This window comes from Ochotona princeps, chromosome X, assembly GCF_030435755.1.
Source record: "Ochotona princeps isolate mOchPri1 chromosome X, mOchPri1.hap1, whole genome shotgun sequence".
Taxonomy (NCBI): domain Eukaryota; kingdom Metazoa; phylum Chordata; class Mammalia; order Lagomorpha; family Ochotonidae; genus Ochotona; species Ochotona princeps.
In genome coordinates, this window is record NC_080865.1 from 107542931 (window position 1) to 107561177 (window position 18247).

At 39.4% G+C, this 18247-nt stretch overlaps 1 protein-coding gene across 1 annotated transcript in view; it reads right to left on the reverse strand.

Annotated features, from left to right (window-relative positions):
* Positions 1–18247, reverse strand: part of TMLHE (trimethyllysine hydroxylase, epsilon) — a 39940-nt gene that overhangs the window by 17292 nt on the left and 4401 nt on the right. The window contains exons 2-4 of the mRNA XM_058658521.1: positions 16521–16697; positions 12051–12330; positions 5066–5185 (exon numbers count right to left, since the gene is read on the reverse strand). Of these exons, the coding sequence (XP_058514504.1) occupies positions 5066–5185; positions 12051–12330; positions 16521–16697 (577 nt within the window). The remainder of the gene's footprint in view (positions 1–5065; positions 5186–12050; positions 12331–16520; positions 16698–18247) is intronic.

The following is an 18247-nucleotide window of genomic DNA, read 5'->3' on the forward strand; positions in this document are numbered from 1 at the left end:
TCATCAGCTAGTTTACTTTCAAATGTTCACAACAGCTAGAGATCAATGCCAGCAGCTAGGAGCTTCCTTTGGGTCTTAATAACTTGAGCCATTCCTGCTGCCTCCCAATGTCTACATTAGCAGGGGACTGGAACCAGGAGCCAGAACTGGAGCTCAAACCCACGTCATCCATTATGGAATGTATATGTCTCAAGTAGCATCATAATAGCTAGGCAAAATACCCACCGCTAACCTATGTTTTAAAGAAGTTCATAGTCTAATAAGAAGAGACAAAGCAAATAAGTACTAATAAAATATAATATGTACTGTAATAAAATTGTATTCAAGAAACAGTGGGAGCATAAAAGAATGATCTCCCCTGGTGTAGTGCTATATAAAGAAATGTGTTGAAAGAGTGTGGAATCCCAAGAACATCTTCACCTAGATGGAAAAAAATGATATAGAAATTCATCTGCAAACACAAGAGACCATAAATAGCCAAAACCATATTGAAGAATAATGAGAGGCAACCACAACATAGGAATAAACATAAGGAAACATTAAAGTAATAAAATCAAGGAAAATGTTATATAAATAAAATTAAAATGAGAAATATCAGTTCTGGTCATGTTGAACCATGACATTTGTAAGTCAGAATTCAACAGTATCCAGTCGAAGATGTTAAACTCAAAGGACAGGTAGATTTTGTAGACTTAAGGCCAAGAACATGGAAGAAGTCATCTTGAGAGATCATTTCAAGTAATAAAAGAAGTACAAGTAAAAAACCTTGAAGGACAATGTACTTAGGATCATCAAATTCTCTCCAATCGAACATAAGGAAAAGATCCTTAAACGTGCACGTGAAAAAAAGTCAGTTGACATAGAAAGGAATGGCAATTAAACTCACAGGAGATCTCTCACAGGAAACTACAGGCAAGAAGAGAATGGAGTGACATAGTCCAGATTCTAAAAGAAAAAAATTGTCGGCCCACGATAACATATCCAGCAAAGCTTTCCTTCGTCTTTGAAAATGAAATAAAATTCTTCCACAGTCAAGAAAAGTCAAAAGAAAATGCCTCTTCCAAACCTGCCCTACAAAAGATACTTCAAGATGTTCTCTTGACAGAGAAGAGGAATAGCACCTACCAAAACCAAAGGCAAACGGCAAAACATCCCAGTAAAATGACAACAGAAAACTAAACCAATGAACAACAACCCATTCCTAAAAGGACAGGACCAAAGTACCACCCATATACTTTGAACTCTGAATGTCAATGGCTTAAGCTCAATCAAACATCACAGATTAGTAGACTGGATTAAAAAACAAAACCCATCTGTTTATTGTCTAGAAGAGACACATTTTATCAACAAAAATCAGCGGAAGCTATATCTCATGGATTTCGATGTTTTTGTTTTCTGTTAGTTTCATCTCTTCAAAACAGCTTCTTGTGATTAAATTATTCAATGACTCATACATCATTGAGTCACATCATATTTTTCAAGAGGGTTCTTGATTTTCTTTTTCATTTCTTCAGTGACACATTATTCTATCAGTAGCATGCTATTTAACTTCATGGTGTTGTTAAAATATTTTTTTTCTTCCTGATGTTGATTTTGCTTTGTGCCTTTTCATTTAAGGGGGTGTATAATAGCTTTGCAATGGAGACTGTCTCATCTAGTAACATGTTACTTAACTTCAGAGCATTGTAAATTTCTATTTTTCTTTCTATTGTTGATTTTGTTTTTGAAGACAAAGCTTTGCTGGATATGTTATCCTGGGCCAACAAATTTTTCTTTTAGAATCTGGAATATGTCACTCTATTCTCTTCTTGCCTGTAGAGTTTCCTGTGAGAGATCTCCTGTGAGTTTAATTGGCATTCCTTATTATGTCAACTGACTTTTTTCACGTGCACATTTCAGGATTTTTTCCTTCTGTTCAATTGAAGAGAGCTTGATGATCATGTGTGGTGGTGAAGATCGCTTTTGATCAAGCCTGTTGGGAGTTCTGTGCCCCTGCTGGATCTTGTTTCCCAATTTTTTCTCCAGATTAGGGAAATTTTCCTTTATTATTTCATTAAATACATTTGCAACCTCAGTTTCTCTTTCTGCACCTTCTGGGACTCCCATAACTCTTACATTTGGCCTCTTAATAGTGTTTTTCAATTCTTGAATGCTTTTTCTGGCCTGATCCAGCTCTGCTTCCAGATTTTTGTTTGCTTCCCCCTGGTGACAGGAAATATCTTTTAATTTTGAAATTCTTTCTTCTGCTTGCTTCATTCTACTTTGGAGACTCTCCACTGTACTTTTAATTTGCTCTACTGTGTTCTTCATTTCTGATCTATCAGCCTTGATTTGCTTTATTGCTTCCTTAAATTCTTTGAACTCTTGCATGAGTTTCTCATTTTTGATCAGAAGCTTTAAAATGAATCTTATGGATTCTGTGTCCCCCATTTTCTCGATGTCTTCCTCAGTTAACTCTGAGGTTGGCATAGGGTTTTGCTCCTTTGCAGGGGAGTTTTCAGTATTATTCATTGTGCCTTTGTCTCTTCTTTTGCTCTTGGTCATTGTACTTCTGGTTAGCAGAGTCTTCTCCTTGGGGCAACTTTCTAAATTGTGTCACCCACAGGTCTACAATGCGATTTTACTTATTGCAGTTGGTACGCAACTCTTTGCTTGCAGCCACTCATGCCACAACCTCCAGCAGTTCCAGGTCTGGGTTCTTATGTTAGATTTCCACCGTGGTCTCCACAGCCCCAGCTCTTGGCTCACCACTCTCCACCTCCTGTGATACCGTGCTGAGGCTGCACTGTTTTCTCTAACCTTTCTCCCACTTCTGGTTGGAGCAGGTCTCAGGATTAGACAGACACCAGGCGTCCTATATAATTAGGTTGTTGGTGGTGCTTATCTTGCCAGAACCTGTTGGACATTAGGTCTGGGTGCCACACGGACCTATTTTGACCAGTATGATGCCACAGTCGGTATTATTTTTCCTACAGGTCCAGTGCAACCCACTGAACTCAGTGAGTTCTTGTGAGTTCAGCACATGCGCAGTTCACTATTGTCCCCTGCAATCCTAAAGTGTTTGCCTCATTGTACAAAATGGCGCCTGACGTACCACTACTGGAGTTCTTGATCTGCTGGCCGTCAGATCTGAGGGCTACCCAGACCTGCCCTGGGTGGAACCCGTAGAATGCCATGTTGATGTAGTTCACTGAGTCAGAAATCAGTTCACTCCCAGCTCAGTTCATGCTCAGTCCTTTCCCTTGCCTTTGTCTCCTTACGCAAAATGGGATTCAATTTGGCTCTAGGGGGCTGACTGGGCTATGAAATCCACCCTGTTCTCGCACTGCCCGTCTGGGATCTGCTGCTCTGTCTCTGCTCCTGGTCAAATCAAATGGACCAGCAGGATGGACAGTTCTTTGTCTCCCAAGCTCCCAGTGAAAGTCCCTTCCCACCTGGTTGCTGGTGGAGTTCCGGCTGCTGGTGGAGTTCAGATTCCCGTTAGCTCAATGCTGCTGGAGTATCAGTCACTGCAACACCACACCATTGTGTCCGCTGCTTTCCTGTGTCTGTCAGTCTCCAGGTACCCCTCTGCTGTTGTTCTGTCCTCTCCTATTTCCTGGAATGTGTCCTTTCTACTTCATCCTGATTAAATGTTTCTCCATCCGTTTAAATGTGTCCTTACCCTATTCTGCCATCTTGATTCTCTCACAGGTGCAGTCCTTGCCATTTATGTGAAAGGGTGAGTTTAAAAGCAGTTTCTTATCTCTGGTGGTGGTCATAAACAAAGAGTATTTGAACCTGAACCCCTATCCAGCTGCTTCCCATCCCTTTACTCTTTCTTCCTTCTACATCCTCTAAAATGAGTATGCGCATTACAGGGGTCACCACACATTTCTAACATTCAGCTGGATTTCTGGAAGCACAAAAGTTACGTATGCTATATACCATATTTGTCTCACTGTCTTCTCATTCTGTGTGAAAAAGGTTATTTTGCAATTTTTCCTTCTCTATCTTCTGATAAATTTTATTTTCAATCTTCTCAATACAATATGCAAAGCAATCACTTTTGCAACATGATAATTACATGCAAGAAAACTGCAAATTCCCCAGTACATTGAGAGTAAGTTAAAGTTACCTTGCGAGGGCCCGGCTTGTTATCCTAGTGGCTAAAGTCCTTGCCTTGAATTCACTGGGATCACATATGGTCACTGGTTCTAATCCCTAAAGCTCCACTTCCCATCCAGCTCCCTGCTTGTGGCCCAGGAAAGCAGTGGAGGACGGCCCAAAGCCTTGGGATCCTGCACCTGTATGGGAGACCTATAAGAATCTCCTGGCTCCTGGCTTTGGATTAGCGCAGCTCTGGCTGTTGGGACCACTTTGGGAGTGAATCATTGAACAGAAGCTCTTTCTTCCTCTCTCTCCTCTTCTCTGTATATCTGACTTTCCAATAAAAATAAAGAAATGTTGGGCCTGGCGGTGTGGCCTAGCAGCTAAAGTCCTCACCTTGAAAGCCCCGGGATCCCATATGGGCGCCAGTTCTAATCCCGGCAGCTCCACTTCCCATCCAGCTCCCTGCTTGTGGCCTGGGAAAGCAGTTGAGGACAGCCCAAAGCTTTGGGACCCTGCACCCACGTGGGAGACCCGGAAGAGGTTCCTGGTTCCTGGCATAGGATTGGCGCAGTACCGGCCCATTGTGGCTCACTTGGGGAGTGAAACATCGGATGGAAGATCTTCCTCTCTGTCTCTCCTCCTCTGTGTATATCCGGCTTTTCAATAATAATAAAATCTTTAAAAAAAAAAAGAAAGAAATGTTTAAAAAATTACTTTGAGAAAAATTTAATTTAGCAAAACTAGGACTCCACTTATGAAATAAGAGCAGTTTTCAATCACTTAACATCTTTTATTCCCAGGAATATGAAGACTGAGCTGGGATATTTCAAGATGATCACATCTTCAGAGGGAGCGCAAAAACAATCATATAAAACTGCAACAGCAAAAGTGATTTTGATTCAAACAGGTTGAAAAATGACTAAAAAGTCTTTCAAGATCACCACAGGTACTCTGGGAAGTCTACTTCACCTACCCACAGGGTTCTTGAAAATAGGTGGTGTCAGTGTGCCGATCCAGAGCTAGCTTGGTGTATGCAGTATCACCTCTGGAGAAATCTGAAGTGAAACGCCACATCCTTCCGTAGATTGTTTCTCTGTCAAATGAAATAAAGCAAGATCTATTAGCTTCTGGAAGTAATCATACTTGTCCTTCAAAGCTCTTCCCAGTTGTTTCTGTAATTATTCATAGTATCAGTTTTGACAAATCTGTTACCAAGTAATATTCTAGGGAAGTTTATGGGAAGTATAATGTATTCTGAAGGCTTTGGGTGTTATTTTGCATTCTTTCTTTCTTTCTTTCTTTCTTTCTTTCTTTCTTTCTTTCTTTCTTTCTTTCTTTCTTTCGATTTATTTATTTTTATTACAAAGTCAGATATACAGAGAGGAGGAGAGACAGAGAGGAAGATCTTCCATCCAATGATTCACTCCCCAAGTGAGCCGCAACGGCCAGTGCTGCGCCAATCCAAAGCCGGAAACCAGGAACCTCTTCTGGGTCTCCCACACGGGTGCAGGGTCCCAAGGCTTTGAGCCATCCTCAACTGCTTTCCCAGGCCACAAGCAGGGAGCTGGATGGGAAGTGGAGCTGCCGGGATTAGAACCGGCGCCCATATGGGATCCCGTGGCATTCAAGGTGAGGACTTTAGCCATTAGGCCATGCCGCCAGGTCCTATTCTACCTTTCTATAAGCCCATTTTTAACAGTGTTAACATTCAAAGTTTTCCTTGTGCTCCTCTTCCTTTTATAGCAAAAGATAATGTATTTGTTTCTAGCAGTGATTGTAAAGCCTTTATTGTTGCTTTATCTGTAAATTATAGTTAGTTACTAACATTCTTTCAATAATGGTGTTAATTTTCTAATATCTCGGTCACTCGAACTTTCAAGGGTGACTGAAGAGCTACCATATACTTAATGAGAAATAGCATGGAAAATGTAGATTCGTCTTCTGGCTACAGAGAAATAAGGAAGAGAGGAATAGTTTTTATATTATAAACTACTTACTGAGATGTGATATATTATTATTGATACTTCCATTCTTGATGTATATATTACATATTTTAATTTTGTAATTATTGTCCTAGGGAGCTCTCAGATCTGACTGAAGGCAATACTTTAGCCTTCAGAAACAGTTTAACTGTAATACTGAGCTCATTTTTTCTGAGTCCTCCAAATCCAAATAGACAATTAACTACCATTGGAACAAAAATTGCTAATGCCTTTTCAACTTCTTTCTTACAAGCACAGTTTCTTTTGCTTGAAAGTTCTCAAACTGTGTTTCAAACAATGACTCATAAGTGCTGCTGACTTACGTCACATTAACATATAGCAAATGACATAGCATACTGTATACTACATAAAGAACTATATCTGGGTCTTATAAGTAAAAGGAAAGTACTAACTATAGTGAAGTAGATTTAAATCACATTTTTTTTAAGATTTCTTTATTTTATTACAAAGTCAGATATACAGAGAGGAGGAGAGACAGAGAGGAAGATCTTCCGTCTGATGATTCACTCCCCAAGTGAGCCGCAACAGGCCGGTGTGCACCGATCCGATGCCGGGAACCAGGAACCTCTTCCAGGTCTCCCACGTGGGTGCAGGGTCCCAAAGCTTTGGGCCGTCCTCGACTGCCTTCCCAGGCCACAAGCAGGGAGCTGGATGGGAAGTTGAGCTGCCGGGATTAGAACCGGCGCCCATATGGGATCCCGGGGCTTTCAAGGCAAGGACTTTAGCCGCTAGGCCACGCCGCCGGGCCCATTTAAATCACATTTTTAACACCACAACATGATCAATCTATATACGTGCTAGAAATGCAGACTGGGAATACAAAGAATACTGTTCTTAGAAACAGGAAACCAGAACTTATTTGCATTCCAGTTCTACTTCTTACTAGCAGAACAACCCTGGGAAAGATACTTGGGATATCTGAGAGTCAGGTGCCTCATCACTAGAACAGGGGACAAAAGAACAATGACCTTCAAAAAATAGTGCATTTGATTTTTGTTGGCTAAATGCTATACAAGAGTATAAGCCAGCATTAGTAACAACCAGTCACTGACTCAAGTGTTAGCCATCACAGAAAATCAAGCTTGGATGATCTTTGTATATCACCTTATTTAGTTCTCTTTTCAACAGATAGAAGCCAGTAGAGGAGAGGGGACTGAAGGTGTGTGCAAGTGTGTGTGTAATGCATTAGCTTATGCTCATATACACTTATGGAACAACTTGGACTACTACCCGGTTGTCTTTATTCAGTTTCAGTGCTCTTTTTCATATGCAACAGCACTTCTCACTGTTGGGCTAGAAAAAGATATCCATGACTTCATTATATTTAACATATATTAGAATCAAGATGGTGGAATAGGGTAAGGACACGTTTAAACGGATGGAGAAACATTTAATCAGGATGAAGCAGAGAGGGCATATTTCAGGAAATAGGAGAGGACAGAACAACAGCAGAAGGGGTACCTGGAGACTGACAGACACAGGAAAGCAGCGGACACAATGGTGTGGTGTTGCAGTGACTGATACTCCAGCAGCATTGAGCTAATGGTAATCTGAACTCCACCAGCAGCCAGAACTCCACCAGCAACCAGGTGGGAAGGGACTTTCACTGGGAGCTTGGGAAGTGAACCCGGACAAAGAACTGTCCATTCTGCTGGTCCATTTGATTTGACCAGGAGCAGAGACAGAGCAGCAGATCCCAGACGGGCAGTGCGAGAACAGGGTGGATTTCATAGCCCAGTCAGCCCCCTAGAGCCAAATTGAATCCCATTTTGCGTAAGGAGACAAAGGCAAGGGAAAGGACTGAGCATGAACTGAGCTGGGAGTGAACTGATTTCTGACTCAGTGAACTACATCAACATGGCATTCTACGGGTTCCACCCAGGGCAGGTCTGGGTAGCCCTCAGATCTGACGGCCAGCAGATCAAGAACTCCAGTAGTGATACGTCAGGCGCCATTTTGCACACTGAGGCAAACACTTTAGGATTGCAGGGGACAATAGTGAACTGCGCATGTGCTGAACTCACAAGAACTCACTGAGTTCAGTGGGTTGCACTGGACCTGTAGGAAAAATAATACCGACTGTGGCATCATACTGGTCAAAATAGGTCCGTGTGGCACCCAGACCTAATGTCCAACAGGTTCTGGCAAGATAAGCACCACCAACAACCTAATTATATAGGACGCCTGGTGTCTGTCTAATCCTGAGACCTGCTCCAACCAGAAGTGGGAGAAAGGTTAGAGAAAACAGTGCAGCCTCAGCACGGTATCACAGGAGGTGGAGAGTGGTGAGCCAAGAGCTGGGGCTGTGGAGACCACGGTGGAAATCTAACATAAGAACCCAGACCTGGAACTGCTGGAGGTTGTGGCATGAGTGGCTGCAAGCAAAGAGTTGCGTACCAACTGCAATAAGTAAAATCGCATTGTAGACCTGTGGGTGACACAGCTTAGAAACCTGCCAAAAGGAGAAGACTCTGCTAACCAGAGGTACAATGACCAAGAGCAAAAGAAGAGAACAAGGCACAATAAATATTATTGAAGACTCCCCTGCAAAGGAGCAAAAGCCTTTGCCAACCTCAGAGTTAACTGAGGAAGACATCGAGAAAATGGGGGACACAGAATCCATAAGATTCATTTTAAAGCTTCTGATCAAAAATGAGAAACTCATGCAAGAGTTCAAAGAATTTAAGGAAGCAATAAAGCAAATCAAGGCTGATAGATCAGAAATGAAGAACACAGTAGAGCAAATTAAAAGTACAGTGGAGAGTCTCCAAAGTAGAATGAAGCAAGCAGAAAAAAGAATCTCAAAATTAGAAGATATTTTCTGTCACCAGGGGGAAGCAAACAAAAATCTGGAAGCAGAGCTGGATCAGGCCAGAAAAAGCATTCAAGAATTGAAAGACACTATGAAGAGGCCAAATGTAAGAGTTATGGGAGTCCCAGACGGTGCAGAAAGAGAAGCTGCATTTGCAAATGTATTTTTTTAAATTATTTATTATTTAACTTCAGTAATTACATTGTATTATGTGACACAGTTACATAGATACTTGGGTTCTCCCCACCCCTCCCCAAACCCTCCCACCATGGTGGATTCCTCCACCTTGTTGCATAACCACAGCTCAAGTTCAGTTGAGATTTCCCCATTGCAAGCGTATACCAAACATAGAGTCCAGTATCTTATTGTCCCGTCAAGTTCAACGGCTTCTTAGGTATACCCTCTCTGGTCTGAAGACAGAGCCTGCAGAGTATCATCCCAGTCAATTGAAAGCTCCAACATACCATCAGCAAAAATTTATATCATTATGGAATTAATTGACATAGTAATGAGTAACCAATATGTTAAAAGTAAATGCGAGTTCCCAGCCACCTTCTGTGACCACCTCACCTATACTTCAATTTTAGTTTATACACAACATATAACATTCAAAACATAACATGTTATACATAACATCATATCATCTTAAATCAAGGCAAACATGTGGTATTTAACCTTTTGGGATTGGCTCATTTCCCTTAGCATTATGGTTTCCAGTTTGGCCCATTTGGCCACAAAGAACTGCATTTTGTTTTTTTTAATAGCTGAGTAGTAATCCATGGAGTAGATGAACCATAGCTTTCTTGTCCAATCCTCTGTTGATGGGCATTTTGGTTGCTTCCATGTTTTTGCAATTACTGATTGTGCTGCTATGAACATAGGAGTGCATGTTGGTTTCTCATAGAACAAGTGTTCTGGATATATTCCTAGGAGTGCTATTGCCGGGTCATACGGCATGTTGAATTTGAGTTGTTTGAATATTCTCCATACTGATTTCCATAGAGGCTGTACCAGCCTGCAGCCCCACCAGCAGTGGAGTAGGGTTCCCTTTTCCCCGCAACCTCGCCAACAAGTGTCGTTGGTGCTTTTTTTCATGTGGGCCAGTCTTACTGGCGTTAGGTGGTACCTCATTGATGTTTTAATTTGGATTTCCCTTATTGCCACGGAACTTGAGCATTTTTCCATATGTTTATTTGCCATTTGGGTTTGTTCCTTTGTGAAGTGTTTGCCCATTTCCCGTGCCCATTTCTTGAGTGGCTTGTTTGTTTTGACATTTTGGTTGTTTTGTAGCTCTTTGTATATTCTGGATATCAGCCCTCTATCACCTATGTCGTGTGCGAAGATCTTCTCCCATTCTGTGGGTTGCCTTTTTACTTTGTTGATTGTTTCTCTAGCTGTACAGAAGCTTCTTAGTTTGATGAGGTCCCAATTGTTTATTTTGGTCTTGATTTCTACTGCATCTGGAGTCTTTTTTAGGAAGTGAGGGCCTACCCCTAAGTGTTCCAGTGTGTTTCCAACATTTTCTTCCAAAAGTTTGAAGGTTTCCGGATGTAGGTTTATATCTGTTATCCATTTAATAAAGGAAAATTTCCCTAATCTGGAGAAAGAATTGGGAAACAAGATCCAGGAGGGGCACAGAACTCCCAACAGGCTTGATCAAAAGCGATCTTCACCACCACACATGATCATCAAGCTCTCTTCAATGGAACAGAAGGAAAAGATCCTTACATGTGCACGTGAAAAAAATCAGCTGACATAATAAGGAATGCCAATTAAACTCACAGGAGATCTCTCACAGGAAACTCTACAGGCAAGAAGAGAATAGAGTGACATATTCCAGATTCTGAAAGAAAAATTTGTTGGCCCACGATAACATATCCAGCAAAGCTTTCCTTCGTCTTTGGAAATGAAATAAAATTCTTCCACAGTAAAGAAAACTCACAAGAATTGGTCGCTTTCAAACCTGCCCTACAAATGATACTTCAAGATGTTCTCTTGACAGAGAAGAGTAATAACACCTACCAAAACCAAAGGCAAACGGCAAGAACATCCCAGTAAAATGACAACAGAAGACTAAACCAATGAACAACCCATTCCTAAAATGACAGGACCAAAGTACCACCCATACATATTAAACTCTGAATGTAAATGGCTTAAATCCAATCAAATGGCATAGATTAGTAAACTGGATTAAAACACAAAACCCATTTGTTTATTGTCTGGAGGAGACACACTTCAACAAAGATCAGCGGAAACTATATCACATGGGTTTTGTTGTTTTCTGTTAGTTTCATCTCTTCGGAACACTTTTTTCTGATTGAATCATTCAATGACTCGTAGATCATGCAGTAGCATCATTTTCTTCAAGGTGGTTCTTGGTTTTCGTTTCAACGCTGTGCGTTGGTGATTTGATAGCATGTTATTTAACTTCTTGGTGTTGTTAATTTCTTTTTTTCTCCCTGATGTTGATTTTGTTGTGTGGCTCTTAATTTGAGGGGATGTATAGTAGCTGTGTAATGGAGACTGTCATATCTAGTAACATGTCATTTAACTTCAGGCATTGTAAATTTCTATTTTTCTTTCTATTATTGATTTTGTATCATGACTTTTCATTTAAGGGGATGTACAGTAGCTGTGAAATGGAGACTAACATCCAGATGTGAGGATGCAGTGTAGTATGCATTTCTGCTTCCAGACAAAGATGGACTTACAATGGAACTGTTCACTATATCTTGACAATAGGATTCTGGACTCTCTGCCATTGTCCATGCCCGCAATGATGGACATATGACTGTGTATGAAGAACTATATGTTAGTAATGATATAGAGGAACTAGATGGGGGGAAGGGAAATGGGGAGGGGATAAGGGAATATGGAACTGTATCACAAAATGATAATAATAATAATAATAATAATAATAATAAAATGAAAAAAAGAAAAATAAAAAAGAAACTTAAAAAATACATTAGAGATGAATCTAATACTCAAATAAAGCACTAAAAGAGAAAATCCCTTTATTCAAATCACAAAATATTCAGGTTTATAAACAAGGGAGATCATAATTCTTTCATACTTACTACATTTCTTCATTGATCTTAATGCAGTAGAAAATAGTTGTATATTTCAGAAAACTAATTAATTACCTGATCAAACTGATCCTTTCTGCCAACCTTGCTGTGTGTTCTTGAGTGGGAGGGACGTTTTCTACAAATGCAATTCCATAGAGAAGAAAGTTTTGCAGAAATTTCTTCAGTCCCTCATTAGTTTCTAAACAATCTTGGAAATCCACAGATGGGACTTGAGCTTGTTGGTAGATTTCAGCATTCCATAATATTCTAGGCTGAATAACTTTCTGCTTCTGCCCTTCATAGCTGTTTCTCACCAGCCAATCTAAATCATATCTTGTCACATGACCATCTGGCCCTTTTAAGGGAAAAAAGACATAAAATAATTATTGGCTAAAATGCTATCCTCAGTTTTGCATTGTTTATGAAAAAACACGTGCCTAGGGTGTTTCTAACATTGGAGTACTTGTGAGTTAAGTGATATTAAATAAGTGAATCCCCCTACAAGTTGAATTAGTTTATGGAATTATAGCTACACAGTAAATGACTTTCTGGAACTTTCATTAAATCACCAAACAATGATAATTCAGTAAGATTTTACCCTACTCAATATCTTCTCTGCCTGCCCCATCTACGTAAGAATTCAGAATGTTTGAGTCAGAAGGAACTTTTGTACATACGATTTAATCAAGTGTCTGCATGTCTTTCATTCATTTTTAATTGGATTGTTTATTTCTTATATTGAGTTGAAAGCTATTTAGTCTTTGTCCCATTCAGGAACTGAAGATGCCCTCCTGTATACTTTTATAGAGGTTTTATATTTTTATGTCTTGCATTTCAGTCTTTTATCTATTTTGAGGTATAAGGTGTAAAACTAGGTTGGGATTTCTTTTCTTCTTCTATGAATGTCTAATAATACCCAAACCAACCATTGTAAAGACTATCTTTCTTTCATTAAATGGATTTTTCCCAAAGATCAGTCAACTATATTTCTGTGAATTTGTTTCTAGGTTCTCTTTTTATTCTATTATTCTATTTATCAAACTCTTCATCGATAACACATTGTCTTCATTATTTCAGTGACCATGATTCATTGAAATGATTCTTTCCATTTTATCTCATGTTTATGAATTATAGCCATTAATATTAAAATACCCATACTATCTTAAGCAAACTACAGATTCAGTGAAAGCCCTATCAAAATACCAGTGACACTCTAGGCAGAAATTTTTTAATTGTAAAATTAATATAGAGCCACAGAAGACAATAAATTTAACCAAAGTAATATTGAGCCCTAGCTGTAGGCAATTGCCTGGGTTGTCCTGTACCTAGGCAAGTGTTACACTGCTGGGAGAAAAGTAGCTAAAAGGTGGCAGACATTTTGAGTCCTGTTAATGCCAAATGTGTGTTAACTATACTAGTGTGCCAGCATAGCTATCTATTCTATTTTTTAGAGATCTATGGAGATAGTGGGGAACTCCAGGCTAGGACATACTACCCTGGCCCCCAGGCAGGGGAGCTGCAGACTTCCCAGGGAAGAGGTCTGGGAACATATTGGATTGACAGCAGCTGAGGGTAAGTTTGACAGAGAAGGAATGATTTCTGGAGTCTTCCACAGACTGAGCCACTGCACTCATACATAGTACAAGGGAGCTGAGACAGAGTGGTATAGAAGCAGGAAACCAAAGGGCATGTCTGAGCCAGGCCAAGACACCTGCCCATGTGGGATACCTGGACTAAGCTAAGTAGCACTGCCCATTGCCTGTTTGCACACATGAAATCTGGCCCTGGGCCCATGCCTGGATGGGCTAGGCTGCAGTACCCATCCATGAGGGTTGAAACCATAAAACTGTTTGTGTATACTAGGGTTATCGATTTATGTTAACCAACTTTCTACCCTACTACTTTTCAAACTCTCTTATGAGTTCCAATATATATATATTTTTTTATTGAGTCTTTCGGCTTTTCAATGTGCAGAATCATGTTATCTCCAAACAGGCATAATTTGAATACCTCCTTTCCAATCTGAATTCCTTTAATTTCTTTTTTCTTATTTAGAATGTTCCTTCTATGCTTATGTTGCTTAGGGTTTTTAATCATGATGTCATGCTGAGTTTTATCAAATGTCTTCTGCGCATCTATTGAGGTGACCCAATGGTTTTGATTCTTCAATTTGTTCAAGTCGTGTATCACATTTTTTAAATTTGCATTTGTTAAACTAACCCTGCATGCCAGGAATAAATCCTTTCTGGTCCATGTGAATAATTTATCTAATGTGCTGTTGGATCCTGTTGGCTAGCATTTTGTTTGATGATTTTTGCATCTATGTTCATCAGTGATATCAATCTGTAGTTCTTTGTTGTATCTCTAACTGGCTTTGATATTAAGGTGATATTGGCTTCATAGAGTTTGGAAGGACTGCCTCCCTTTCTATTATTTTGAATAGCTTGTGGAGGATTAAGGTATGCTCTTGAAATGGTGGGTGGAATTCAGCTGTGAAGCCTTTTGGTCCTTGGCTTTTCTTTGTTGGGAGGGATTTAATTACTGATTTAATCTCTGTCCTTCTTATAGGTCTATTTAAATTTTTAATTACCTCATGATTCAATTTTGGTAAATTGTATGTCTCCAGAATTTTATTTCTTATAGGTTTTCCTGGCTTTTTGACTGTTGGTGTAGTTGCTTGTGATATTTTCTGATTATTCAATGTATGTCTGTTGTTATATTTCCTTTTTCATCTCTGATCATTTTGAGTCTATTTTATTCATTTTTTCAAAGAACCAGCTCTTCAATTCTTTGATCTTACATATTGTTCTTTTTGTCTCTATTTGGTTTATTTCCTCCTTTATTTTGTTTATTTTTTTAAAGATTTATTTTTTTTTTATTGGAAAGGCAGATATACAGAGAGGAGAGACAGAGAGGAAGATCTTCCGTCCGATGATTCACTCCCCAAGTGGCTGCAATGGCTGGAGCTGAGCCAATGAGAAGCCAGGAGCCTCTTCCGGGCCTCCCATGTGGGTGCAGTGTCCCAAGGCTTTGGGCCATCCTTGACTGCTTTCCCAGGCCACAAGCAGGGAGCTGGATGGGAAGTGGAGCTGCCGGGACTAGAACCAGTGCCCATATGGGATCCCGACAGAGTTCAAGGCGAGGACTTTAGCCACTAGGCCATGCTGCCAGGCCCAAGAATAGACATTTCTTAATAGAAGACATATGAGTAACCAATAATCATATAGAAAAATGCTCAGCATCGTTAATCATCAGTAAAATGCAAATCTAAAGCACAATAAGATATGACCTCACACCAATTAGAATGGGTATGTTCATAGACAAAAGGTAACAAATGCTCATTAGAATGTAGAGAAGAGTGAACCCTTGTATACTCTTGGGGTGTGTGTTATTAAGCATTTCATCACTTTATTAACTACCTGAGAGTAGTTACTTAAGAAGGTTAATTTTGATTCCTGGTTTAGGAGCTTTGGAAAAAATGTCACACTGTATTCCACAAATATGTGTAATTATTATTAATAAAATACTTGTAATGTTTAAAAAAAGAAAATGTATTAAAACTATAAGTTTGAAGAGAACTGATGTCTTGGGCCCAGTATTGTGTGAAGCAGCTAAGCCACTGCTTGTGATGCCAACACTCAGAACTGGAGCGCTGTGTTGAGTCCCAGTATTCAATTTCTAATCCAGTTCCCTACTAATGCACCAGAGAACACAGTGGAAGATGGCTCAACTACTTGGTTTCCCTGCTACAAATATGGGAGACCCAGATGTATTTCTAAGTTCCTAGATTCAGCCAATTGAGGAAGTGGAACAACTAATAGGATTCTCTCTCTCTCCTCTTTCTCTTTTTCCTTCTCTCTCAACCCCAGTTGCTCTCTCTTTCAAATAAATAAATAAATAAACAAATAAATAAATAAATAAATCTTGGAAGTGATATTTTTATTAAGTCTCCCAATCCATGAATGTGGCTTCCCTTTCCAAGTACTCAGATTCTCTCTAATTTATTTTATCACTCTTTTTTATAATTTTTATCATGCACATCTTTTACATATGTGTTATATGGTTATATGTAATTATTTTATTTGGAAAAATTAAACAGCCATTTTTATTTCTATGTATGTAAGCATAGAGAAATTCAATATTTATGTGTTGATATTGTATCACATGGGCTTAACGAATTCATTCTTAGTAATAGCATTTTTACTGCAGATTGCTTTTTCTTATTCCTTTCTAACAGTTATGCATCTTCTTATTTTTCTTGCCTTATTTCAATGACTGGAAATTTCAATATTTTGTTATATAATAGTGGTGAGAGAGAATTTTAAGTAAGAGTTGCTAGAGCAGACATCCTTGCTATATTACCAGTTTTAGGGGAAAAGGGTTTGTTTCAAGAGAAAATAAGCACCAAAAAATTACTTCCAATGCAGGAACAAAAACAAATATAACTTCAAAAACGCCCTAGTTTGGAAATAGAAAGTCCACTTTTCACAAAATTCTTTCCATTGAACAGTACTCCAAAGAACACCAAGTCCCCTATTCACTTACAAGTGAAAAAGAGTGTAGTCTCATCGAGGCGAATGGTCTTTGGCTTGATGCATAAATCCACACTGGCAGTGTCCAGACTACGCTGATGAGTTTTCGAGTTGTAGCAAGATGCTGATCGGCAGTGGTCTCGTAGCCAGACATAATCAAAGCGCATCACAGTGTTAGCATATTGTAGTTCTAAGGGAAAAGATTACATTCATTAGGAACATTTTTTTTAGGAAAGCAAACAGAACAAATATCTGTACCCCAAGAACTTCTTTTTAAAATCTTCTACCAAGAAACAAATGAGGGCCCGGTGGCGTGGCCTAGCGGCTAAAGTCCTCACCTTGAACGCGCCAGTATCCCATATGGGCGCCGGTTCTAATCCCGGCAGCTCCACTTCCCATCCAGCTCCCTGTTTGTGGCCTGGGAAAGCAGGAGAGGACGGCCCAAAGCTTTGGGACCCTGCACCTGCGTGGGAGACCCGGAAGAGGTTCCTGGTCCCGGCATCAGATCGGCGCAGCAACGGCCCATTGCGGCTCACTTGGGGAGTGAAAATATCGGATGGAAGATCTTTCTCTCTCTGTCTCTCCTCCTCTCTGTATATCCGGCTTTCCAATAATAATAATAAAATCTTTACAAAAAAAAAAAAAAGATTGTCAAAAATATAATAAAAAATAAAAAGATATTTATATCACAGTTTTGTTGGGAGTCCATCTTTGATCCAGAAATAGAGATGTATACTGAATTGTATCCTCACTTCTGGATATAATAGTCTCCACTACAGTTATTATACATCCCCTTAAACGAAAAGCCACAATACAAAATCAACAACAGGAAGAAAAATAGAAATTTACATCTTAATGAAGTTAAATAACATGCTACTGAATGATTAACATGTCGCTGAGAAATAAAAAAGAAAATCAAAGATCTTATTGAAGAAAGTGATGCTACTGTATGACCTATGACTCAGTGGAGAGTTTAACATGAGAAAAAAATATTTTGAAAAAGTAAAGATAAAAAACAAAAACATTGAAATTCATGAGATATAGTTTCTGCTGATCCTTATTGGTAAGATGTGTCTCCTGTAGCCAACAGATAGATGGGTTTTGTGTTTTTAATCCAGTCTATCTATCTATGGCATTTGATTGATGGGTTTAAGCCATTTACACTCAGGGTTAATATGGAGAGATGGTAATTTGATTCTGTCATTTAACAATGGGTTGTTCATTGCTTGATTTAGTCTTTTGCTGTTATTTCACTGGGATGTTCTTCACATTTGCCTTTGGTTTTGGTAGGTACTATTTCTCTGTCAAGAGAACATCATTATCATTTGTAAGGCAGGTGGAAGAGGTGTATTCTTTGAACTTTCCTCGACTGTGGAAGGATTTTATTTCATCTTCAAAGACAAAGGAAAGCTTTGCTGGGTACGTTATTCTCAGCTGACAATTTTTTCTTTTCTTTTTAGAATCTGGAATATGTCACTCCACTCTCTTCTGGACCATAGTTTCCTGTAAGAGGTCATCTGTAAGTGAGATTTTGGTCAACCCTGTTGGGAGTTCTGTGCCCCTGCCTTTTTTTTCTTCACTTGACCCAGCTCCAATTCCAGATTTGTGATTGTTTCCCCATGGTGAAAAAAAATCTTCTGATTTTGAGATTCTTTCTTCTGCCTCTTTCATTCTCTTATTGAGACTTTCCACTGAATCTTTAATTTGTTCTATTGCATCCTTCATTTCCAATAATAATTC